This window comes from Ochotona curzoniae, unplaced genomic scaffold, assembly GCF_017591425.1.
Source record: "Ochotona curzoniae isolate NIBS_2020 unplaced genomic scaffold, NIBS_Ocur_1.0 contig_2861, whole genome shotgun sequence".
Lineage (NCBI taxonomy): Eukaryota > Metazoa > Chordata > Mammalia > Lagomorpha > Ochotonidae > Ochotona > Ochotona curzoniae.
Genome location: NW_024465620.1, coordinates 3,217,352 through 3,241,652, shown reverse-complemented (window position 1 = coordinate 3,241,652; position 24,301 = coordinate 3,217,352). Strand labels below are relative to the sequence as shown.

Genomic DNA, 24,301 nt, shown 5'->3' with positions numbered 1-24,301 from the left:
CAGGGAAGGCCTCTCCCGGGCTGTGACGCGAGCACGGAAGGCTGGGGTGGGTTAATGTGTTGAGCCCAGTTCCACAGTGTCTACCCCTGCACTCTAGGGCCCGTCAGCTAGGAACGCAGCTGGAAGGAGAAAGCAGGAGTCACCTGTGCCCCGCCCCTCTGGGCTGCCTGAGGGCCAGGCAAACTCTGCTCCCCTCTCTGGGCTGCCTGAGGGCCGGGCAAACCCTGCTCCCCTCTCTGGGCTGCCTGAGGGCCGGGCAAACCCTGGGGGCTTCTGTTCCTCTTTCCTGCTATCCATCTCCGACCCAACGAACAAGGGACCCCAGCCTGCACCTGCATGCCCGTCTGAGGGTCTGCCCCAGCCACACCCAGAGGAGCCAGGGGATGACCAACACTGGGCGTTCCAGAGCCTGCTCGGTCCTCCTCCCGGGACCCCCATTCGGACCCCACTTGACAGGGACTCAAAGACCAGCAAAGCTACTGCCCCGGCCCTGAACCCCATAGGCCCCTGGAAGTGACCCCTGGAAGGAGGAAGAGTTGAGGCACAGACTTTGTGTTAGGGGACTGGATTGAGAGAATCCAGAAGCACAAACACAAGAGCACCGACAGATGGATGAGTGAGGAGTGAGCTGTCGGGCTGCCAGGGTTCAAAGGTTGGGGTGTGATTGTCACTGCTACCTGGAATTTAAATTGCTTTGGGCGGGTCACCAGGTTCATGGCAGGATCTATGGTGTTTTGTTTATTTTTCTTTTTTTGTAACATATTTTATTTATGTGAAAGGCAGAATTACAGAGCGAGAGGAGAGGCATCGTCCATCCCCAGGCGGCTGAACAGCAAGGCTGAGCCAGGGCAAACTTGGGATTCAGGATCTCCATCTGGGTCTCCCACTGGGACGCAGAGGCCCAGGCACATGGAACATGTCCCACTGCTTTCCCAGGGGCTTTAATATGGCGCTGGATTGGGAGAGAAACTGAGAACAGTGGACAAGACGGCTAGACAGGTGGTGGTAAATGAACAGGACCTGCTGAAGTGCAGCCAAACAGGGCCACCATCCTACATTCCTGGCATTGTGCTACAATAGCTTAAACCGGCACCTGTGATGCCAGCTTAGCACATGAGAACCAATGTGAATCCCGGCTGCTCCATTTCTAGTCCAGCTCCCTGTTAATGTGCCTGAGAAAGCAGTGGAAGATGGTCCGAGTGCTTGGAACCTTGCATCTGCATGGGCCACTCAGATGAAGCTGGGTTCCTCCAGACCCAGCCCTGCTGATTGTCATTGTTTGGGGAGTGAACCAGCAGTTGGAAGATCTCTCTAACTCTGCCTTTCAAATAAGTAAACATAAAAAAAAAAAAAGTAATTTATTGCAGTTCATACAAAGGCCATGGACATACTAGAGGGTTGCGATTGGGAGGGCTGCAAGGGCTCATGGGAGGCAGGGACAGGGGAGCGGGGCCAGAGCCTGAGGCAGACCTGTGGGACACAAGGGGCCGACAGCAAGCAGCCTCACAGCAGGATGGACAGCACCTGTGCCCAGGTCCCGCCTTCACCCACATGGGCAGGGACATTTGGTGGGAAGCAGCGTGGTGGGCTAAGGAGTCCTGGATGGGCCAGAGGTCAAGGCGAGGCAGGAGGTGAGACGGGCAGGGTAGGACTGGTCTCTCAAGCCGGCCGCTACCACTTCCTCCTCCTCCCCTTCCCGTACTGGCCTCCAGACTCAGCAGTAGGCCCACAGGGAGGAAACTGTGCTGTCCAAAGTCCAGCAGGTGAGAGGCCCAGTCTGGGGCTCCTGGGTCCCTCCGCGGAGTCGGGAGATATGGCCGGGTCTGGTGGTGGCCTCAGTGCCTGGGGGAGCCTGGTGCTGTTGGTGAGTGTCCCCTACCACGGGAGGCTACAGAGGAGGTGTCCCTGGGGAGGAGCTGGCCAGGGCTGCAACTTCTGGGTAAAAGGAAGCTTTTACTGGGAGCTCCGAGTGCTGGGCCTGGGAAACCAGGAGCTGGATACCGAGAAGGAACGCCATCAACGGCTGCGGGCTGCTGGCTGCTGTGAACGCAAACCTGGCAAACTGCAGTGCCCACAAAGACCATGATCAGGCCCAATCCATCCTCCCTCACACCCAGGGGTCCAGCCCAGACCCTCCTCCCTCACACCCAGGGGTCCAGCCCCTCCTCCCTCACACCCAGGGGTCCAGCCCAGCCCCTCCTCCCTCACACCCAGGGGTCCAGCCCAGCCCCTCCTCCCTCACACCCAGGGGTCCAGGCCCTCAGCCCCTATTCCTTCACACCCGTTCCAGCTCCTGCTCCCTCACATCCAGGGATTTAAACCCCGTCACCCTCAGACCATCTGCTCTTTTCCCCTGCTTCTTCAGACCTTCTGTTCTCTGCCCCTCATCCCTCAGACCCTCTCCCCACTGGATTGTTTGCTTCCCTGCACCCTGTCTTCCAAGGGCATGTGCATATATATATTTTTTTAATTTTGATAATCTTTACAAAGTTGATTAGGGCACAAAGGGTCAAGGGCTACAGGAAAGTAGGTAAGATCATTGTTTCCACATTCATATTATTTTTTTATTACTTTCTGTATCTGGGGTAATAGGAGAGATAAAGGGAGAAGCCCCACCCAGCCTTTCACCCATCCTAGGCCCACGATGTGGGGCATGCTCTGAGGGCACTGCTCAAGCATTTTTGATAGTTCAACAGTGCTGAATTGCTGCTAATCTCGCCATTCCAAGCATGATGAACTCTCTTCAGAATCACTGGCTGACATAGTCTGTTCATGGTTGGGGTTCTGAGAGTAGCAGTTCAGTTGAAGGGATCCCCAAAGACACTTTGTCTGATATGATCCCAGACTGGATTCTTGTGTGTGCTTTCCAGTACAGGGTCCGGCACACCAAGGGCATATTTTTCAGTGGGACCTTTAGGTTTATCTCTGAGTCTTATCGGGTGGAGCCAATCCCAGCTGGTCTGTCCTTGGTAGGCGGCCCATAGCACACCACACCTCCTCCTTCGAGCAACCATACACTGCGGTGACCTTTATCCTGGCCGAGCCTCGCATGGCCCCTCGTGGCTTCAGGTCGGGGTGACTTAGGGGGCAGAGGCAGAGGCCGTGCAGAAGGAGAGCACCCTGTCCAGATGCCCATTCACCTAGCTCCTGGACTCCACAGGTGATTCGTTCTTCTCCGGGTTCTGTCTAGGGCCTGTGTAGCTGGACGTGCACTGGAACTGACGGTGAGTGACATCTGTCCCACTGCCCATGAGTTTCTGCTGGAGGGTGGTTCTCCTTGAAAGCTTGGAAGGGCTCTGGCAGGTACGGAGGAAGCGACGATTCGTGGGTTTGACTGAGGGATAATAACCATTTTCTACCTTCTGTTCCGTGTGAACTGCTTAGCCCCCAATGCAGTGAGAAACCTGGCAGTGGTTGCTCAGACCAACAGCTCCATCACGCTGACGTGGGAGGCCCCTGAAGTGGCTGAGGACTCCGACAATGAGAACCTCACCTACTGGGTCCACTGCATGGGCAGTGATGGCAGAAATGAGACCCAGAACACGACAGTGACCAGTGCCACTGTGGATGGACTCACAGCGGGAACCTCATACACGTGTCACGTGTGGGTGGAGAAGGAGGGACTCAGCAGCCCCATGGAGAGCATCACTGCCGCCACAGGTGAGGGCCGCCCCGGGCTGTTCTCGCTGCTCTGAGTGAGGGACGGGTGAGAGCCAGCAGAGAGCATGGCTGGGTCTGAGCACAACGTCAGAGAATTTCAATTTTCCATTGGCCCCGTCAGCATACACACACACACACACACACACACACACACACACATGAAGCTGCATCATCCTGTTCATGGCTCCACATCGTGTTAGACCCACAATAGTGTCGTCCAGTGTGCGTGGCATCACCTGTGCTGTGAGGGCCTGAAGGAGGAGCCCCTGAGTGCTCGTCACAGCCCTTCCTGCTGCCCTCATGTGTTTCACACCCCAGTACAAGGCAGCCACGAAAGGAGCACCCTACAAGGACCTACTTGTGGACCCCAACAAGGACAAATCACTTCCTATCTTAAGATTTTATTTATTTGTAAGGCAGAGTTACAGAAACAGAACCTTACAGAGGGAGAGGGATCTTTGATCCCCCAGCTCACTGCAGAGATGCCCAGAGTGAAGTTGGCCTGCTCCAAAGCCAGTAGCTTCATCTGGGTCTCCCTTATGGGTGCAGGGCCCAGGCGCTTGGCCATCCTCCACTGCCTTCCCGAGTCACAGGTAGGGAGCTGCATGGAAAGTGGAGTAAGCAGGACCTGGACCAGCTGCTATATGGATGTGTTGTACAATGCAGTGTCCTTTCCAGTGCTACTGGAATATTAAGAAATATTATTAAGGATTTTTAAAATTTAATTCCAAAATGGAGTTATATGGAGAGAGGGGAATAGAGGAGGTAGAGAGTGAGGGAGGCAGAGAAGACAGACAGAAAGTTTCCAATTTTGCTTCACTTGGCTGTAACAGCCACCGCAGGGCTTTAAGCATAAGGAATTCTGGGTCACCCACATAGGTTTAGCAACCCCAGGACTTGGCCCACCATTTGCTGCTTTCCAAGGCCAGTAGTAGTGAGCTGAATCAAAACTGGACAACTGGGACTGGAACCAATGCCCCAGTGGGATGCCAGCACCACAGGCGGTGGTGGCCTTACCTGTCAGGCAGCTACACCAGCCCCTTCAAGACCAGGAGCTACAGCTGCTTCTGATTCTCTTGTGATTTGCAGCCCCCAATGCAGTGAGAAACCTGGCAGTGGTTGCTCAGACCAACAGCTCCATCACGCTGACGTGGGAGGACCCCGAAGCCCCCGAGGACCCCGACACCCACAACTTCACCTACCAGATCCACTGCATGGGCAGTGATGGCAGAAATGTGACCCAGAACACGACAGTGACCAGTGCCACTGTGGATGGACTCACAGCGGGAACCTCATACACGTGTCACGTGTGGGTGGAGAAGGAGGGACTCAGCAGCCCCATGGAGAGCATCACTGCCGCCACAGGTGAGGGCCGCCCCGGGCTGTTCTCGCTGCTCTGAGTGAGGGACGGGTGAGAGCCAGCAGAGAGCATGGCTGGGTCTGAGCACAACGTCAGAGAATTTCTTTTTATTATTATTATTATATGTTGACAATCTTTACATAGTTAATTAGGGTTAAAAGCTTCAAGGACTATAGGAAAGCAGGTAAGATTATTATTTCCATATTATTTCCTTCATGTTTCACGCAGGGTATTAAGGGTGAAGGTCCACCCAATTTCCCACCCTCCCCAGGTCCCGGATGTACGGTATGCTCCAAGGTTCTTGCTCCAGTGGTTTTAATATTTCAAAAAATTATGAATCACTGCCAGTCTTGCCACTCCAAGCACTATGAGGTCTTTGAAGAATCCACTGATTGACATAGTCCATCACAGAGTCTCTGTTTGCCCCGTATTTCACTGCCAACATATAGCTGAGATGGTTGGTTGACCTGTTCTGTCTTCTCTCTGTCTTGGTTAGGGTTCTGAGTCCAACATTTTGATTGGGGAGATCTCCAAAGAAACTTTGTCTGAGGTGTTCTCAAACCAGATTCTTGTATGTGCTAGCAAGTACAGGGCCCGGCACAGTCCGTCACCCCGATCAGCTGGTGGTTGCAGTTGCTGGGTTGGTTCTGTTTTCACTCCCGACTTGCACTGGAACCAATGGGTGTTGCAGTCCAGCTTGGTTCTGCCCAGTACATACTCGGCTCTCGCATAAACAAGTGGGAGCTGCAGCCTAGTTGGCACGACCCACACTAACCCTCACCAGGCCTGCCCCTACCCTGGTTTGCCAGTATGTGTAGCGGTAGTCCAGTCTGTCCTACACCCCATTCCACCCCAGCCTCTGTCCTAGTTTTCGTGCCCTCCCATGGGAGTGGTAACCCAAGAGGAAGGAGCCCACTATTTCCCCCCCAGGCCTCTCCCACTCCCAGATTAGGCACTCTCCAGGTAGTGCTGTGGTTTGACTTGACAGAACTAGCCCCCAGTGCCAGCTTCTGCCAGCTGATGCTATGGCTAAGCCCAAACAACTCTCACCCACTCTAATTTTGTTTGCACCAGTAGGAATAATCAGCCCAGCCTGGCTTTTCCCTGATCTAGTCCACATGAGGCGTACAGGTATTATAGCCCTGCCTAGTCTGGTCTGCCCCCATCCCAGCTCATGCTCTCCAGCAGGAGTAGCTGTCCAGCAAAGGAACCACCCATTATTCTCCTGCCAACTCTGCCCCCTCCATTCCTTGTTCTTAAGCTTGCTGGTTGGGCGCTGGGGTCACTGCTGGCACAGGCAACCTCACCTTGGCATTCCGTATCGTGCACTACTTTTTGTTGCGACCGAACCCGGCTCGACTGACACTATTCTGGTGCTTGGATTTGCCAGCTGATGACACAGACTGATTCAGCCTGGTCTTCCCCTGACCCAGGCCAATTGTATGCCAGTGGGTAACTTTCCATGGCCTGTTCTGGGCTGTTTCCTACCATGTTTCCTGTGCTTACCTGCCGGGTCTGTGTCCTGCCAGAGGAGTTGCCCAGGCTCCTCCATCAGAACCTCTCTCAGTGCCAGGTTTCGCGCATACCGGTGGGTCCATGAGCCAGCCCTACTCAATTCACCTCCTGTCCTAGAAGCAACAGTGGCTTTTCCTGACTGGCCTTCAACCCAAACTGTTCCTTGCTGTTGGATGTTTCAGCCCAGCCATGGCTTGTCCATACCCACCTACGGCTCACACATGGTCCAGTAGGGGTTGAGACCTTGCCTAGTCCATCCTACATCTATCCTGGTCCTCCAGGACACCAGAGGGTGCTGGAGTCTGGCCTGGCTCGGTGCATCCATTCCCAGTCGTCACTTGTGCCAAGGGAGACCACAACCGTTCCCAGATCAGAACACAGCCCCCATTCCAGCCGTGTCCTGATGCGTTAGCAGTTAGCTAGGTCAGAACTGGAGCAACTGGGACTGGAACCAATGCCCCAGTGGGATGCCAGCACCACAGGCGGTGGTGGCCTTACCTGTCAGGCAGCTACACCAGCCCCTTCAAGACCAGGAGCTACAGCTGCTTCTGATTCTCTTGTGATTTGCAGCCCCCAATGCAGTGAGAAACCTGGCAGTGGTTGCTCAGACCAACAGCTCCATCACGCTGACGTGGGAGGACCCCGAAGCCCCCGAGGACCCCGACACCCACAACTTCACCTACCAGATCCACTGCATGGGCAGTGATGGCAGAAATGTGACCCAGAACACGACAGTGACCAGTGCCACTGTGGATGGACTCACAGCGGGAACCTCATACACGTGTCACGTGTGGGTGGAGAAGGAGGGACTCAGCAGCCCCATGGAGAGCATCACTGCCGCCACAGGTGAGGGCCGCCCCGGGCTGTTCTCGCTGCTCTGAGTGAGGGACGGGTGAGAGCCAGCAGAGAGCATGGCTGGGTCTGAGCACAACGTCAGAGAATTTCTTTTTATTATTATTATTATATGTTGACAATCTTTACATAGTTAATTAGGGTTAAAAGCTTCAAGGACTATAGGAAAGCAGGTAAGATTATTATTTCCATATTATTTCCTTCATGTTTCACGCAGGGTATTAAGGGTGAAGGTCCACCCAATTTCCCACCCTCCCCAGGTCCCGGATGTACGGTATGCTCCAAGGTTCTTGCTCCAGTGGTTTTAATATTTCAAAAAATTATGAATCACTGCCAGTCTTGCCACTCCAAGCACTATGAGGTCTTTGAAGAATCCACTGATTGACATAGTCCATCACAGAGTCTCTGTTTGCCCCGTATTTCACTGCCAACATATAGCTGAGATGGTTGGTTGACCTGTTCTGTCTTCTCTCTGTCTTGGTTAGGGTTCTGAGTCCAACATTTTGATTGGGGAGATCTCCAAAGAAACTTTGTCTGAGGTGTTCTCAAACCAGATTCTTGTATGTGCTAGCAAGTACAGGGCCCGGCACAGTCCGTCACCCCGATCAGCTGGTGGTTGCAGTTGCTGGGTTGGTTCTGTTTTCACTCCCGACTTGTACTGGAACCAATGGGTGTTGCAGTCCAGCTTGGTTCTGCCCAGTACATACTCGGCTCTCGCATAAACAAGTGGGAGCTGCAGCCTAGTTGGCACGACCCACACTAACCCTCACCAGGCCTGCCCCTACCCTGGTTTGCCAGTATGTGTAGCGGTAGTCCAGTCTGGTCTGCCCCCATCCCAGCCCATGCTCTCTAGCAGGAGTAGCTGTCCAGCAAAGGAACCACCCATTATTCCCCTGCCGGCTCTGACCCCTCCCTTCCTTGTTCTCAAGCTTGCTGGTTGGGCGCTGGGGTCACTTCTGGTACAGGCAACCTCACCTTGGCATTCCGTATCGTGCACTACTTTTTGTTGCGACCGAACCCGGCTCGACTGACACTGTTCTGGTGCTTGGATTTGCCAGTGGATGACATAGACTGATTCAGCCTGGTCTTCCCCCGACCCAGGCCAATTGTATGCCAGTGGGTAACTTTCCATGGCCTGTTCTGGGCTGTTTCCTACCATGTTTCCTGTGCTTACCTGCCGGGTCTGTGTCCTGCCAGAGGAGTTGCCCAGGCTCCTCCATCAGAACCTCTCTCAGTGCCAGGTTTTGTGCATACCGGTGGGTCCATGAGCCAGCCCTACTCAATTCACCTCCTGCCCTAGAAGCAACAGTGGCTTTTCCTGACTGGCCTTCAACCCAAACTGGTCCTTGCTGTTGGATGTTTCAGCCCAGCCATGGCTTGTCCATACCCACCTACGGCTCACACATGGTCCAGTAGGGGTTGAGACCTTGCCTAGTCCATCCTACATCTATCCTGGTCCTCCAGGACACCAGAGGGTGCTGGAGTCTGGCCTGGCTCGGTGCATCCATTCCCAGTCGTCACTTGTGCCAAGGGAGACCACAACCGTTCCCAGATCAGAACACAGCCCCCATTCCAGCCGTGTCCTGATGCGTTAGCAGTTAGCTAGGTCAGAACTGGAGCAACTGGGACTGGAACCAATGCCCCAGTGGGATGCCAGCACCACAGGCGGTGGTGGCCTTACCTGTCAGGCAGCTACACCAGCCCCTTCAAGACCAGGAGCTACAGCTGCTTCTGATTCTCTTGTGATTTGCAGCCCCCAATGCAGTGAGAAACCTGGCAGTGGTTGCTCAGACCAACAGCTCCATCACGCTGACGTGGGAGGACCCCGAAGCCCCCGAGGACCCCGACACCCACAACTTCACCTACCAGATCCACTGCATGGGCAGTGATGGCAGAAATGTGACCCAGAACACGACAGTGACCAGTGCCACTGTGGATGGACTCACAGCGGGAACCTCATACACGTGTCACGTGTGGGTGGAGAAGGAGGGACTCAGCAGCCCCATGGAGAGCATCACTGCCGCCACAGGTGAGGGCCGCCCCGGGCTGTTCTCGCTGCTCTGAGTGAGGGACGGGTGAGAGCCAGCAGAGAGCATGGCTGGGTCTGAGCACAACGTCAGAGAATTTCAATTTCCATTGGCCCCATCAGCATACACACACACACACACACTCACACACACACACACATGAAGCTGCATCATCCTGTTCATGGCTCCACATCGTGTTAGACCCACAATAGTGTCGTCCAGTGTGCATGGCATCACCTGTGCTGTGAGGTCCTGAAGGAGGAGCCCCTGAGTGCTCGTCACAGCCCTTCCTCCAGCCCTTGTGTGTGTTTTTCACTCCGCAGTTCAGTGCAGCCAGGAAAGGAGCACTGGACAGTATCAGGACTTGTAGCCCCACCAGGGACGACTCCCTTCGCCTGTTTAGGATTTTATTTATATGTAATGCAAATCCACAGAGATGTGAACAGACAAACATAGGGTAATGATCTCCCAGCCAGTGTTTCACTCCCCAGTGACTGCCAAGGCCAGAGCTGAGCCAGTCCGTAGGCAGAATCTTGGTGCTAACTCTGGGTCTCCCAGAAGAGAATTTCAATTCTTTTTTAGCTTATTTTTTTACAAGGCATATTTACAGAGAGAGAGGGGGAGAGAGAGAGAGAGAGGATTTCTCCTGCTGGTTTACTCCACATATATCAGCATCAGCCATGGCTGGGCTGGCCCAAAGCCGAGAGCTGGCAGCCAGGATCTTCATCCTGGTCTCCCATGTGGGTGCAAGGCTCTAGCACTTGCCTCATCCTTACTGCTCTTCCTGCCTTTAGCAGGGACCACATGGAAAGTGATGCACCCGGGTCAGCACCCATAAACACACACAAGGATTGGACTTGACCCAGTCTGTGCCACAGAATGCTCCAGCACACACAAAAGCTGTGGCTGGGGGTCGCCGTATGTGGGTCAGGGCCTAACACCCGATGGCATGTGTGGTAACTGGTCTAGGAGGTGGTCCTGTGGGGAAGTCAGGACACTGCACTGGTAGGCTGTAGCCCCTGCCTGTGTGCACATGAGTCAGGGCTGAGTGTTGGTCATGCTCGGCAAGGCTGCACGTGTTGGCACAGTGTGTGGGTTGGCTGTGGAGGCATGGACCAGTCAGAGTCAGGCCAAACTAGAGCATACTGGCATCACCAGAATAGCAGGATTGGGTGTGGGCCATGCTGATCTAGGCTAGGCTACCATACATACTGGTTTGCATGAGAGGCAGGGATGGGGGCAGGCTGGGCAGTGCTCGACTATGGCACCCACCAGGGAGGGTCGAGACTACTGGCAGGCTGGGCCAGGTCAGAGTGCAGCATCTGATGGCAAAGGCTAAGACGAAGAAAGGGCTTTTGTGCCAGGCTGGGTTAGAAGTTGCACCAAATCTGTGCAGAGTCTGTGACTGAGCGGTGTCCCACTTGGGGAGCTAAGGGGATGCCGGACTGGGCTGCAGTTCCCACTGGTGAGCATGAAAGCCAGTATCAGCCATGTCTAGACATGACTGAAGCTTCCCTCGGCATGGCTGTGGACTGGTTCTGGGGTGTGCCAGCCTGGGCTAGGTGCTAGGACCCCCTATTATAGCTCTGTAGAGCCAGAGTGGGTGTAGAACAGGCAGGGCTAGATCCTGACACCCTATGAGTCTGGTGAAAGCTGGGTCTGGGGGTGGGCCAGGTGCCACTGGGCTGTAGCACCCAATGGTAAGAGCTGGCATGGGTGTAGGCAGATGGGCAAGGCTGCTGTACCTCTGGGCAGGAGGTTTTCCAAGTCAGACTGGACCAAGAACCTGCCAGTGTGTGTGAGATCTGCATCTGGGAGATGGCATGATAGAGGAGCTTGGGGAACTCCTCTGTCAGGACACAGCTGAGCGCAAGAAGGCAGAGTTACAGGGGGCAGAACAAGATAGAGACCTTCATCTTCTGGATTACTTTCCAAGTGGATGTAATGACTTCACTGCACTGAAGCCAGGGGCCAGGACCCAGGAACTTCTTCCCGGTCGGCCACATGAGTGCAAGGAACTAAGTACATGAGCCATCTGCTACCGTGTCCTGATGCGTTAGCAGTTAGCTAGGTCAGAACTGGAGCAACTGGGACTGGAACCAATGCCCCAGTGGGATGCCAGCACCACAGGCGGTGGTGGCCTTACCTGTCAGGCAGCTACACCAGCCCCTTCAAGACCAGGAGCTACAGCTGCTTCTGATTCTCTTGTGATTTGCAGCCCCCAATGCAGTGAGAAACCTGGCAGTGGTTGCTCAGACCAACAGCTCCATCACACTGACGTGGGAGGACCCCGAAGCCCCCGAGGACCCCGACACCCACAACTTCACCTACCAGATCCACTGCATGGGCAGTGATGGCAGAAATGTGACCCAGAACACGACAGTGACCAGTGCCACTGTGGATGGACTCACAGCGGGAACCTCATACACATGTCACGTGTGGGTGGAGAAGGAGGGACTCAGCAGCCCCATGGAGAGCATCACTGCCGCCACAGGTGAGGGCCGCCCCGGGCTGTTCTCGCTGCTCTGAGTGAGGGACGGGTGAGAGCCAGCAGAGAGCATGGCTGGGTCTGAGCACAACGTCAGAGAATTTCAATTTTCCATTGGCCCCGTCAGCATACACACACACGCACACACACACACACACACACACACACACACACACACTGCGGAAGGGCATCTCCCTGTGACATGGCTCCACAATAGTGTCGTCCAGTGTGCATGGCATTACCCATGCTGTGAGGTCCTGAAGGAGGAGCCCCTGAGTGCTGGTCACAGCCCTTCCTCCAGCCCTTGTGTGTGTTTTTCACTCCGCAGTTCAGTGCAGCCACGAGGAGCACCACACAGTCACCAGGACCTGGGACTTGTGAACCCCTCGCTGATGACTTCCTTCACCTTATAACACATATATTTATATGTAAGGCAGAGCTGAAACAAGAAAACACATAACCATAGGGAGCGAAATCTTTGATCCACTGGTTTACTTTGATCCACATGGCTCAAAGTCCACAGCTGAGCTGATCCAAAGCCAGAAATCAGGAACTTCCTCCAGGTCTCCAAAGCGGGTTAGGGTCCCAAGCTTTGGGCTGCTCTTGACTGCTTTCCTATCAACTACTATTAGGGAACTGGAAGGGAAGTGTAGCTGGTGGGATTTGAACCAGTGCCAATATGAGATACCGGGTCATGCAAGGTAAGGACTTTAGCTGCTAGGCTACTATGCTCTGCCACATTTCATTTTTAAAGATTTTATTTAATTATTTGTATGACAGAGTCAGATTAGATACTCACAAACATAGGGGGAGAAAGCTTACATTTGCTGGTTCACTACCCAAATGACTTCAGTGGCTATGGCTGAGAAGTGAAGATAAGGACCTACCGGGTCCACTGCATGGGCAGTGATGCAGAAATGTGACCCGGCCATAGCTTCTGGGTTGCCCACCTGGGTTTAGGGACCCAAGGACTTGTGTCAATGTTTGCTGCTTTCCAAGGCCAGTAGTAGTGAGCTGGGTCAGAACTGGAGCAACTGCGACTGGAACCAATGCCCCAGTGGGATGCCAGCACCACAGGCGGTGGTGGCCTTACCTGTCAGGCAGCTACACCAGCCCCTTCAAGACCAGGAGCTACAGCTGCTTCTGATTCTCTTGTGATTTGCAGCCCCCAATGCAGTGAGAAACCTGGCAGTGGTTGCTCAGACCAACAGCTCCATCATGCTGACGTGGGAGGCCCCTGAAGCGCCCAAGGACCCCAACAATGAGAACCTCACCTACCAGATCCACTGCATGGGCAGTGATGGCAGAAATGTGACCCAGAACACGACAGTGACCAGTGCCACTGTGGATGGACTCACAGCGGGAACCTCATACACGTGTCACGTGTGGGTGGAGAAGGAGGGACTCAGCAGCCCCATGGAGAGCATCACTGCCGCCACAGGTGAGGGCCGCCCCGGGCTGTTCTCGCTGCTCTGAGTGAGGGACGGGTGAGAGCCAGCAGAGAGCATGGTCGGGTTTGTACCCAACACAAGAGAATTTCAATTTTCTATCTGCCACATCAGCATAAGCACACACACACAGAGTGTAAGTGTGTCATCCTGTTCATGACTCCACATCGTGTTAGACCCACAATAGTGTCGTCCAGTGTGCATGGCATCACCTGTGCTGTGAGGTCCTGAAGGAGGAGCCCCTGAGTGCTCGTCACGGCCCTTCCTGCAGCCCCCATGCGTGTGCCCTGGTCTGGACATCTCTGGGCTTTGCTTGTCAAGTGTGGCTGCCTCGGGCCGTATCTGGCTGTGAAACTTTAAGCTCCATCACATTTTGTAAAGTTCTGGGTTAGTTGCACAGCTCATGTTCTTAGAGCCTGGTTGTCAGGCTCCCAGTCTTTATCCACTCTCCACCAGGCTGACCCAACAGGACCCTTTCCCTGGAAGGCCACTGATGAAGCAATTAGACAAGGTCAGCTGTTGTGGGCTGAGAGGGGGGTGGACTCCACGTCATCAGATTGTGGGGTCCTGCTGTTTATCTTGCACAGTGGCAGAGTTCAGATCCTCATGGGAGTTGTAGTTCATGCAACCTGGACCCATTCAGGGGTAACAGAAAGGTAGCAAGGGTGAAGCCAGGGGACACAAAGTAATTGGCAACTTCCGGCCCCCCACCAGGTGTTGAAGTGCTAGGGTCGCTTCTGGGGCTCACCTTAAGTCCATAGAGTCGTCAGTGACGGGGACATTTTGGCAGGAAAACAGGCTGGTTCGGGAGGCGTCTTGAAGGTAGACCCTGCTGCTTAGGGTTGCATCTTCACGTTTCAGCCCCCAGTGAAGTCGTGGGCCTGCACAACGTGACTCAGACCAGCCGCTCAGTCACTCTGCGGTGGACGGCCCCCTCAGACCCGCACTCCGAAGGGTATGTGTACAGTGTGCAGTGGATCCGCGTGGAACAACCTCGGAGCAGGCAGGACCCTCAGGCAGATGGAGCCAGTCAGACAGACAGGCTCTTGGACACGTGGTACAACGTGACGGACCTTGAGCCTGGCACCGAGTACGTCTTCAGCGTCTGGGCGGAGATGAATAATGTGACCAGTTCCGCACAGAGCCTCCGAGCGTCCACTGGTGAGATGTCCCAGCCTTGCTTTACCGGTGGGGATGTCGGCGGTGTGTGGACCAAGGGGCCATGAGATCATTAGCTGCCATGATCCTGAATACACAGGTCCAGGGAGTGTGAGGGGATCGTGTCTGAGAAGAGGCAATGAGATAAGAACATCCACTTGGACAGGAAGCCACCTGGATGGCTCCTCTTACTGATTGTTTGTGTTCCCTGCCCCCAGTGCCAGCCGCGGTTGTCATCGACTCCTGCGTCAGCACCTCGGGGGGCTACGCGGTCGTCCTGAACTGGTCCTGCCCCCAGGGGGGCTACGACAAATTCCAGGTGCATGTGGGCGGGAACATAATCAAGGAAGAAGCTTCGTGCAGCAAGCCCAGGACTGTGGGGGAGCTCCAGCCTGCTCGGTCCTACAAAGCCACCGTTACTACTCTCTGGCGTGGGCTGAGCGCCTCGGCCGCCTCCACGACCTGCCACACCGAGAGCGGAGGTGAGACTCTCCCTGCGGGCCCCAGAGCTGGGGAGATGTCCTCTGCTCGGTGTTTGCCGATGCCACTCCGTGTGCGAGGCTGTTTCTGTCTCTTTCGCTGAGGCTCCTTCCGTCTCTGGACACTGGCCTGTTCCGGGCGTTTCACCAAAGTGGAAGCGGCCGTGATGTTTGCAGGGTTTATGCACAGGATGGAGTGAGGTGGCACTTTATCCTGTGGCACTGACGGTAGGGCCAGGCCTCGCAGGATTCTTCCTCTCAGCTGCAAGAGGCAGGTGGGGTGGCTCCCCCTTGTGACTGTTGTGGGGACAGCCACTACCAGCATCCAGTCTGTGTGGGTGTCACCTCCTTTCCAGAAGCGACCCAGGAGACTCACGTTCATTTTGCCTGTAACAGCAAGATTTCTGCCGTGTGAGTGGGGCACCTGAGCAAGTCTCGAGTGTGAGCCTCGGACAGCTCCCCTCACCCCGGCCCCTGTGCCCATCAGTCACTACCTAGGGGTCAAAGCTTCTAGCAGCTGGGGTCTGCAACCTGGACAGATGCTGGAGGCCAAAGTGGGGTGAGCTGGGACTGGCCAGGCTGTACCCAGGGGTGTGGCTCCCTCAACCACAAGGCATGTCCAGCTCAGAACCCTACTCATGCCGGTGGCTGGCAGCCTCCTTCAGAGAAGAGGTTCTGCCAACATCTTGGGCAGTCACCTTGCGTTGGGAGGGGCTGTCCAGGGCAGCGCCCCTGGCCTGCACCCTCCACCTGTGACAGTCCCACGGTGTCTTTGTCCCATAGAGGAGCATCAGCAGTCAGCCAAAGAAGAGACACCCACTCTTTTGTCGTGTTCTTTTTTTTCTTTATTTTTGACAATCTTTACATAGTTAATTAGGGCACAAAGGGTCAAGGGCTACAGGAAAGTGGGTAAGACTATTATTCCCACATTTTTTTTTTCTGTATCTGGGGTAAAGGGAGAGATAAAAGGAGAAGCCCCACCCAGCCTCCCCGCCCCCCACCCCAGGTCCCACCCAGCCTCCCCGCCCCCCACCCCAGGTCCCACCCAGCCTCCCTGCCCCCCACCCCCCACCCCAGGTCCCTGATGTGGGGCATGCTCCGAGGGTCTTGCTCAAGCAGTTTTGATAATTCAACAGTTCTGAATTGCTGCCAATCTCACCATTCCAAGCACGATGAAGTCGCTGCAGAATCCACTGATTGACGTAGTCCACCTTAGAGTCTCCGTTTGCCCAGTTTTCACTGCCAACATATGGCTGGGGTAGTTGATTGATTTGTTCTGTCCTCTGTTGTGGTGCCAGGTGTCCTCTGCAGGTTTCTGAGGACTGCCATGTCCTCCATGTGCACCTGGCTGGGCTGTCCACTGCTCCATCCGAGCCTCTGAGGAGGCTTGGTGCTGTGGGCTAAGGAGTTGATTGGCGCTTTGGACTGGGCAGGAACAGGAACTGGGCTTGTAGCGAAAAGCACCGAGACTAACTGGACTCATCTGTGCCCAATTTCCTGGCTAAATTAGGACGGGTGGAGGGGGGAGAATAAATAAGGAGAGGTGAAGGAGCAATGTAGAGACTTCTACCATCATTGGTCTGCTGTGGGGGCTTCATCCCCAGACCCTCTCCCTGTCCACGTTACTGGCTCTGCTGGTGGGAGCAGCTCGGCTGGTGGGAGCAGCTCTGCTGGTAGGAGCAGCTCGGCTCTGACACTTGTACTCCATGGCAGACCATGGAACCTGCACTTCTCTTCATGGTTAGGGTTCTGAGTCCAGCAGTTCGACTGGGGAGATCCCCAAAGAAACTGTCCGAGGTGATCCCGGACCAGATTCTTGTGTGTAGTTGCAAGTACAGGGCCCGGCACAGTCCATCACCCCAGTCAGCTGGTGGTTCTGTTTTCAGCCCTGTTTTCTACTGGAACCAATGGGAGAGACACACACTTTTTACCTCCTGAGGGACCAGGCTCCCAGGGAAGGAGGGGTGGAAGGTCGGTCTTCCTCTCCTCTGGCTTGGCTCTCTGGTCACTGTGCTGGGTGGGCACACCGATGGGGGACGTTGCCCAATAGTTCCCCATGCCTCTTCCCTCAGGGGTCATTGCTGGGTCCATCGTGGGCATCCTCCTCTTCCTCGTCCTGGTGGGCCTGCTGGTTTTCTTCTTGAGAAAGAGGTAAGAAGGCACGAAGCGGACCCTGGAGGGCAGAGTGGCACAGGGAATGGGGAGTGGACACTGCCCGCTGAGCCGCATGTCCCACCTGTGTTCCAGAAAGAAGAAGGAGAGCCAGAAGAAGGCGGCACCCAGGGACCTGACGTTCAGGTGAGCGAAGGTGTGGGGTGCTGGCAGGACCGGCTGGCGGGTCTCGCACTGCGGGGGAGGGCTGTGGTCAGCGAGTCCGCCCACACAGCACCCCGTGCTGTCGGGTACTCAAGAGGCTGAAGGGTGAGCTCGGGGGCTGCAGCCGGCAGGTGGACGCAGAGTGCAGAAATGTGTCCCTTGCCCAAGAAGACCCTCCCTCCTCCTGTTTCACCCCCAGGGGCGATGCCAGGGAGGAAGGACAGCTGGGAGCCAGGGTATGTGATGAGCCCACGCAGTGTTCCCTCGAGGCGTGGAGCAGAAGCAATAGTGAAAGAGGAGTGTGTCCAGGCGCTTACCCGCCACACAGCCTGTCCTGGCCGGCGTGTCCCCCACCCGCAGCAGGTGGAGGACCCCAGGCCTTAGGCGCAGGCCTTGTGCAGTGTCGCAGTGTGCAGGCTGCGGGGGAGATGACAGGACATGCTGCAGGGGATGCGTCTGGAGAGGGACGGCTCTTGAGGGACTAGGAACCAGAGCGTCCACCGCAGTGTGTCGGGGACAGGATGCCACCTGGGCTGCTTTGAATCACTTCTGTGGCTCTGGGACAGATGTGCTGTCCCTGGTGGCCGGTGGTCGGCTTCGGGGTGATGGGGAGAGCGGAGAGGCCCTGGCGTGGGGGTGAAGTGAAGCAGCTGTTTTGGGGCTGAGTGACAGGAGGGGATTCCTGAGTGCGGTCAGCAGCGTAGGAGGGAGAAGGGTGCAGCAACACAACGTCAGGATTTTTGATTTAAATCACGTGTTTCCAGGCCAGTGGGGAGAAGTGAGGGAGGTGGTGCTGGCTGGGGTCAGACGACGGTGGTCCTGGTGGGAAAAGCTGCATTTCCCTGTGCAACCTGGCGTCGCGACACACCCACACTCTGCTTTCACTTCTTAAGACTGATCTGTTTGAGAGCGTTACAGAGAGAGACAGAAGGATCTTGTGTCCAATAGCCAGGGCTGAGCCAGACTGCAGCCAGGAGCCGGGAGCTTCTTCCAGGTCCCCCACGTGGGTTGTAGGGGACCAAGGACTTGAGCCATCCTCTGCTGCTTTTTGCCAGGCCTTTAGCAGGGAGCTGGATTGGAAGTAGAACAGCTGGGGCTTGAACCAGCACCCATATGGGATGCTGACACTGCAGGCTCAGCTTTACTTGCTATGCCGCGGTGCCAGGCCCCATTAACACGTTGCTTGGTGAACGCCACCACCAGCATCACTTGGACCTATATCTAACAGTCTTAGCAAACACTGACCACCATGCCCTGCCCGCCGTGACCTCGCTAGGTGGGCGTGTGTCAGAGACCTTGCTTCATTTTCTGCTCTGGGTCCCGGCCTACACCCCGGAGTAGGCTTGCTGGGTACAGAACAAGAGCAGAGGACGTTAAATTGTCTCCCACCCCCAGCTTCCCAGGGGACATCCCGGCCCAAGACTTCCCTGAGCACGTCAGGCGGCAGGGGAAGGACAGCAACTATGGCTTCGCTGAGGAGTACCAGGTCTGTGAGGCACGCGGGCCCCATCCTGCCCACTCACATGGGAGCCCAGGGCCGCCTCCTGGACGGCTCGCACTGACCATGAGGGGTACTCGGCCCAGCCCCCTGGCCTGGTGTCCTCTCCAACTGCCCCAGGGAAAGGGCGGGGGGGAACTGGGCGTCCTTGAGGGGAAGTGGAGCCAGCAGCCCCTGCCTCCCCTCAGCAACTGGCTCTGGAGGGCCAAGGCCTGTCTCAGCTGGCGGCCACCGCTCCCGAGAACGTCACCAAGAACCGCTACAGGAACGTGCTGCCTTGTAAGTTGGCCCCACGCCCTGTCCTAGCCCCCCACCACCCTCCCGCAGCCCCCCATCCTACCCAGCTACCCCACCCTTCCCTGGTCACCTGCCCCGCTGCAGTCCCCCACCATCCTGCCCCAGCTCCCCAGGCCTGCCTGGGTCCCTGGCCATCCTACCCTGCCCCTGCCCAGGCCCCCCATCCTGTCCGAAACCTGCCCTGGGCCCCTCCTCCCAACCCCACCTGGGTCTGCCTCTCACTGTCCCCCTGACCTACTCTGCTAGACGACTCGTCCCGGGTGCCCCTGAAACCCTTCCTCGGGGGACCAGGTTCTGACTACATCAACGCCAGCTTCCTGCCTGTAAGATGGGGGTGGGGGAGCCCCTGGTAACAAAGGGCCAGAGGGCTCCTGGGATGACTCTCCGCCGTCCTGACACACCTGCTTCCCTCCCCCAGGGTCTCTGGGGTCCCAAGGAGTTCATTGCAGCCCAGGGCCCCCTGCCCCACACCGTGGGCGACTTCTGGCGTCTGGTGTGGGAACAGCAGAGCCAGACTCTGGTCATGCTCACCAACTGCGTGGAGTCTGGCCAGGTAAGAGGAGCCGTCAGCCCTGGCGCTGGCCCTGGTCCCCTGGCGCTGGCCCTCGTCCCCTGCTGCTGACCCTGGTCCCCTGGTGCTGACCCTGGTCCCCTGGTGCTGACCCTGGTCCCCTGCCGCTGGCCCTCGTCCCCTGGCGCTGACCCTGGTCCCCTGGCACTGACCCTGATCCCCTGGTGCTGACCCTGGTCCCCTGGCGCTGGCCCTCGTCCCCTGCCGCTGACCCTCGTCCCCTGCCACTGACCCTGGTCTGCTGGTGCTGACCCTGGTCCCCTGGCGCTGACCCTGGTTCCCTGCCGCTGGCCCTCGTCCCCTGATGCTGACCCTAGTCCCTTGGTGCTGGCCCTGGTCCCCTGGTGCTGATCCTGGTCCCCTGCCCCTCAGGCTGTCTTGCTGTGGACCCTCTTCCAAGGCAGGGCACTGGTCTGTGTGTGGGGGGGTGCTGTCTTACTCTGTGTTTTGTTGCTGTGCCTGTGTGCTCCGGACTGGGACACAAGTGCAGGACAGAGGTAGATCTGCTGCGAGGGTCCCGGGTTCATGTCGCTCTAAGAGAGCCCCTAAGGCCAGCGTCATTGGTCACCTCTGGAAGGCCCCACCTCCAGACCCCACTGGTCTATGAGGAGGAGACAGCCCACATGTGACCCTCCGGCCATGGGGAGGTAGGGCTCTACCGTCCTCCCAGACAGAGTCCCATCCTCCCCAGGTCAAGTGTGAGCACTACTGGCCCCTGGACGCTCAGCCCTGCACCCACGGGCAGCTGCGGGTCACGCTGGTGGCCGAGGAGGTGACAGAGAACTGGGCGGTGCGAGACCTGCAGCTCCTCCACGTGAGTTCCCCAGCCTTGCATCTCCCAGATGGCCGTGCTGGGTACCCTGACCAGGCCTGCCGCTAGGGCTGCCCGCGTCCCCTAAGCTCCCCCCTCCCTCCAGCTGGATGAGCAGAAAACACTCTCCACACGCCAATTCCACTACCTGGCCTGGCCGGACCACGGCGTCCCCCACTCCCCAGACCCCTTGCTGGCCTTCTGGAAGATTCTCCGGCAGTGGTTGGACCAGACTGCAGAGGGAGGCCCGCCCATCGTGCACTGCAGGTGAGGACTGGCCCGGGACCTCGGCCCTTGAGACTCGGAAGGGTGTCTGATGGGGTCTGAGAGCTGAGGAGGAGGAGGAGGAGGACAGGTGATGAACAGGCAGAGAATGAGCCAGGTGGATCGCCGTGGGCAAGGGCGCAGCCACAGCAGAAAGCTTCACCTCCTGGTCCGGGCCGCCCTGTGCTGGTGCTGAAAGCCCTGGACAGGGCCTGAGGACAGGGCCTGCTCCCAGGACGGCCTTGGAACCAGCTCTCAGCACCCCTGGAAGGCCCGTGGCTGGTCCCCAGGGCTGCTTCCCACAAGGGGTGTCCCAGGGATCCCCTGCGTGACATCCAAGCCCAGGAGACCCGGGGCGAAGGCTGCAGGTCTTTAGCCAGCAGGTGGACTGGCTTCCATTTCCCCCTCCCCCAGCATCCCTGGTGGATTTTAAAGCTACCCTGCCATGCTATGTCCCAGGTGGACGGGACCCTGCCCAGTACCACGGGGTTCCTAAGGGTGGGGGAGTCCGGCTCCCCTAATGACACCACAGTCCCTGTGTGCTCCCCAGTCGGCTCTCTTCAATCAGCTGAGACCCCAGACCCCTCTGTCCTGTGGTCTGAGCCCCCCTGTCCTTACCCAGCGCTGGCGTGGGCCGCACAGGCACCCTCATTGCCCTGGATGTCCTGCTCCGGCAGCTGGCATATGAAGGGGTCTTAGGGCCCTTCAACTTCGTGAGGAAGATGAGAGAAAGCCGGCCGCTGATGGTGCAGACCGAGGTGACAGGGTGCCCAGGGGAAGGGCGTGGGTGGGCTGGGGGAGGCCAGCGTGGCTGCAAGGTGTGCCTCCCTGCGCAGGCCCAGTACGTCTTTCTGCACCAATGCATCCTGCGGTTCCTCCAGCAGTCAGCCCCGGCCCAGCAGCTGGCTGCAGATGACCCCAAGGTCGACCACATCTACGAGAACGTGGCTGCCCTCCAGGCCCTGGAAGCGGAGTCCTAGGCCACATCAGGCGGAGGCTGAGCTGGAGGTCTCAGACTCGGGGTCCTGTGGGAGGCGGGGCTGGGAGCCCACGCTGCAGGGTCCCCTCGCACCCAGATTCCAAGGAGGCAGGGCTGGACATTCTGGCGCCAGTGCAGCCAGGGCAGGCAGGACCCTGCCCCACTTCCCTTCAGCCAAACTGGCTTCTGTGCTCCGAGCTGAAGGGCACTCCCTCGCGTCTTTCCCTCTGTCCTGTAACTTATTAAACTTGTCCCTGCAAAGCTGGTGGCTGTGAGTTCCTGACACCCTGTCTGAGACCCATGTCCCAGGTAGGGTGTCTGCCCAGTAGAGTGGAGCTCTGGGCGCCAGACGCTGACAGAGGAAGTTGGGCCTGGGCATCGTGTGAGCTCCAGGGCTCGCAGGTGGTGTGAGGGGCAACTCTTATTGAGGTGTCTCAATACTCCAGTCTCTATGTCAGAGTCTCAGATCCCAGGAACACAGGGCTGTGGGGGTGCCGTGTGTGTGCTGCAGGAGGCCCCAGGTGTGGGGTGCTGGGTGTGTGTAGGGGTCCCCCAGGCTGAGGGGTGCTGGTGTGTGCTGCAGGGGCCCCAGGTGTGGGGTTGCTGGGTGGTGGGTAGGGGGTCCCCAGGGCTGTGGGGGTGCTGGGTGTGTGTAGGGGGGTCCCCAGGGCTGTGGGGGTGCCGTGTGTGTGCTGCAGGAGGCCCCAGGTGTGGGGTGCTGGGTGTGTGTAGAGGGGTCCCCAGGGCTGTGGGGGTGCTGGGTGTGTGTAGGGGGGTCCCTAGGGCTGTGGGGGTGCTGGGTGTGTGTAGAGGGGTCCCCAGGGCTGTGGGGATGCTGGGTGTGTGTAGAGGGGTCCCCAGGGCTGTGGGGGTGCCGTGTGTGTGCTGCAGGAGGCCCCAGGTGTGGGGTGCTGGGTGTGTGTAGGGGGGTCCCCAGGGCTGTGGGGGTGCTGGGTGTGTGTAGAGGGGTCCCCAGGGCTGTGGGAGTGCTGGGTGTCTGTTCTGCAGGGGTCCCCAGGGCTGTGGGGATGCTGGGTGTGTGTAGGGGGGTCCCCAGGGCTGTGGGGGTGCCGTGTGTGTGTAGGGGGTCCCTAGGGCTGTGGGGGTGCCGTGTGTGTGTAGGGGGGTCCCTAGGGCTGTGGGGGTGCTGGGTGTGTGTAGAGGGGTCCCCAGGGCTGTGAGGGTCCTGGGTGTCTGTTCTGCAAGGGTCCCCAGGGCTGTGGGGTGCTGGGTGTGTGTAGAGGGGTTCCCAGGGCTGTGAGGGTCCTGGGTGTCTGTTCTGCAGAGGTAGGGGGAACCATGTGCAGTTTCCATGTCTGTCCAGAAGGTAGAGACTTTTATAGCTCAGGGTAAACACCCGTGGGCGCCAGGAAGACGCCAGGGGAGGGAAGGATTAGGAGAGAAGGGGTGGAGGGCACGTGGCCCCAGAAGCAGGTGGTCTCCAGGCTCCTAGGACAGTCCCCGGACATGCAAGCCTAACTCACATACAAACCTGCATACACATGGCAGCCATAATAAACATGCAAACACACCTGGGCTGCGCGCTAGTACGTACCACACACCTACACACGAACACACACGCACACACACACGCACGCACACGCACGCCCGGCTTGGCCCCCAGCACCCCAGCACCCCCGGCCCGCCATCTGCACCCGGGACAGCGCCACCGCCCACGTGTGGGGGGCGGGCTCGGTGCGGGGCGGCGCCTCAGCGACTCCAGAGGGTCCATCCAGCCGCCGAGCAGGTAGGAGCTTGCTGGGACCCCTCCCCGAACGTCGTCCTCGTTTCTGCCTCCTGGAGGCGCGGGTAGGGGGCACCGGATACCCAACAGGGAGCCCGGGTTTCAGAGGCAGGGAGGAGGGTGGAGATGCCCGTGAGGACGGGCCCGTTGGGACCCAAGACAGGCAGACTGGGTCGGGTGTGCGAGCACATTTTGGGTGCAGGAGAGCAGGTATGAGGACCGGCCAGGCAGGAGGGTCCCACCTGCCGCGATGGGCGCGGCGGGGTGCCGAGCAGCGGGCAGCCCACTCGTCCCCAGCCCCAAGCAAAGGCGCGACGACCATAGACAGCCCCCCTCCCTCTGCTGGCCGACCCCTCGAGCCCGGCCCGGGGTCCCAGGCACCCACCCACCCGGCTGGAGCAAGCCTGCCCCACCCGGCTCCCCGGAGTGTGCGTCAGCCCAGCCCTGTCGTCCTGGTAACAGGGCGTTGCCCGGCAACCAGCCTTCCTTCCACCCTACCCCCTACCGGCGGTTGCCCTGGACAACGCAGGTTCCCTTGTTGGCCCTCGCCCACTTGCAGTCCAGGCCCCTGGGCCTGGGGGCGGGAGAGGGAAGCAAGGAAGGAAGTCGGAGAAATACCGGGGGTGCCCAGGAGGGCGGGGGTGGATGGAGCGAGATCCTGGAATCTCCACAAAGGGCGCGCCCGCCTGTTGCGAGGAGCTGGGACTACAATTCCCAGCATGGCTCGCGGCTGTTGGCCAGCTAGTGCGCGGTGATGGCTTGAGCAGCATCCTCATGGGAGTTGTAGTCTTTTCTTGTGAGGATGCTTGCGGTGGGAGTGGGCGGGCGCGAGCA

General features: G+C 57.9%; 1 protein-coding gene across 1 annotated transcript; it reads left to right on the top strand.

The window, feature by feature from the left end:
• Positions 1-1,813: 1,813 nt before the first annotated feature.
• PTPRH (protein tyrosine phosphatase receptor type H) lies at positions 1,814-21,724 on the top strand. Its single transcript, XM_040978239.1, has 19 exons — positions 1,814-1,864; positions 3,191-3,224; positions 3,385-3,660; positions 4,750-5,025; positions 7,106-7,381; positions 9,141-9,416; positions 11,633-11,908; positions 13,068-13,343; positions 14,727-14,990; positions 17,060-17,138; positions 17,235-17,285; positions 18,699-18,789; positions 18,990-19,080; positions 19,345-19,421; positions 19,517-19,651; positions 20,361-20,483; positions 20,587-20,747; positions 21,367-21,502; positions 21,581-21,724. Exons 1-19 carry the CDS (start codon positions 1,814-1,816, stop codon positions 21,722-21,724), a joined length of 3,093 nt encoding a protein of 1,030 aa, XP_040834173.1.
• Positions 21,725-24,301: the final 2,577 nt, after the last annotated feature.

Bases quoted from the DNA above. Each gene is read 5' to 3' on its own strand.
- PTPRH (XM_040978239.1), top strand. From the start codon at position 1,814: ATGGCCGGGTCTGGTGGTGGCCTCAGTGCCTGGGGGAGCCTGGTGCTG. The intron at 3,661-4,749 runs GTGAGGGCCGCC...TGTGATTTGCAG, and splicing joins GAGCATCACTGCCGCCACAG to CCCCCAATGCAGTGAGAAAC. The intron at 11,909-13,067 runs GTGAGGGCCGCC...TGTGATTTGCAG, and splicing joins GAGCATCACTGCCGCCACAG to CCCCCAATGCAGTGAGAAAC.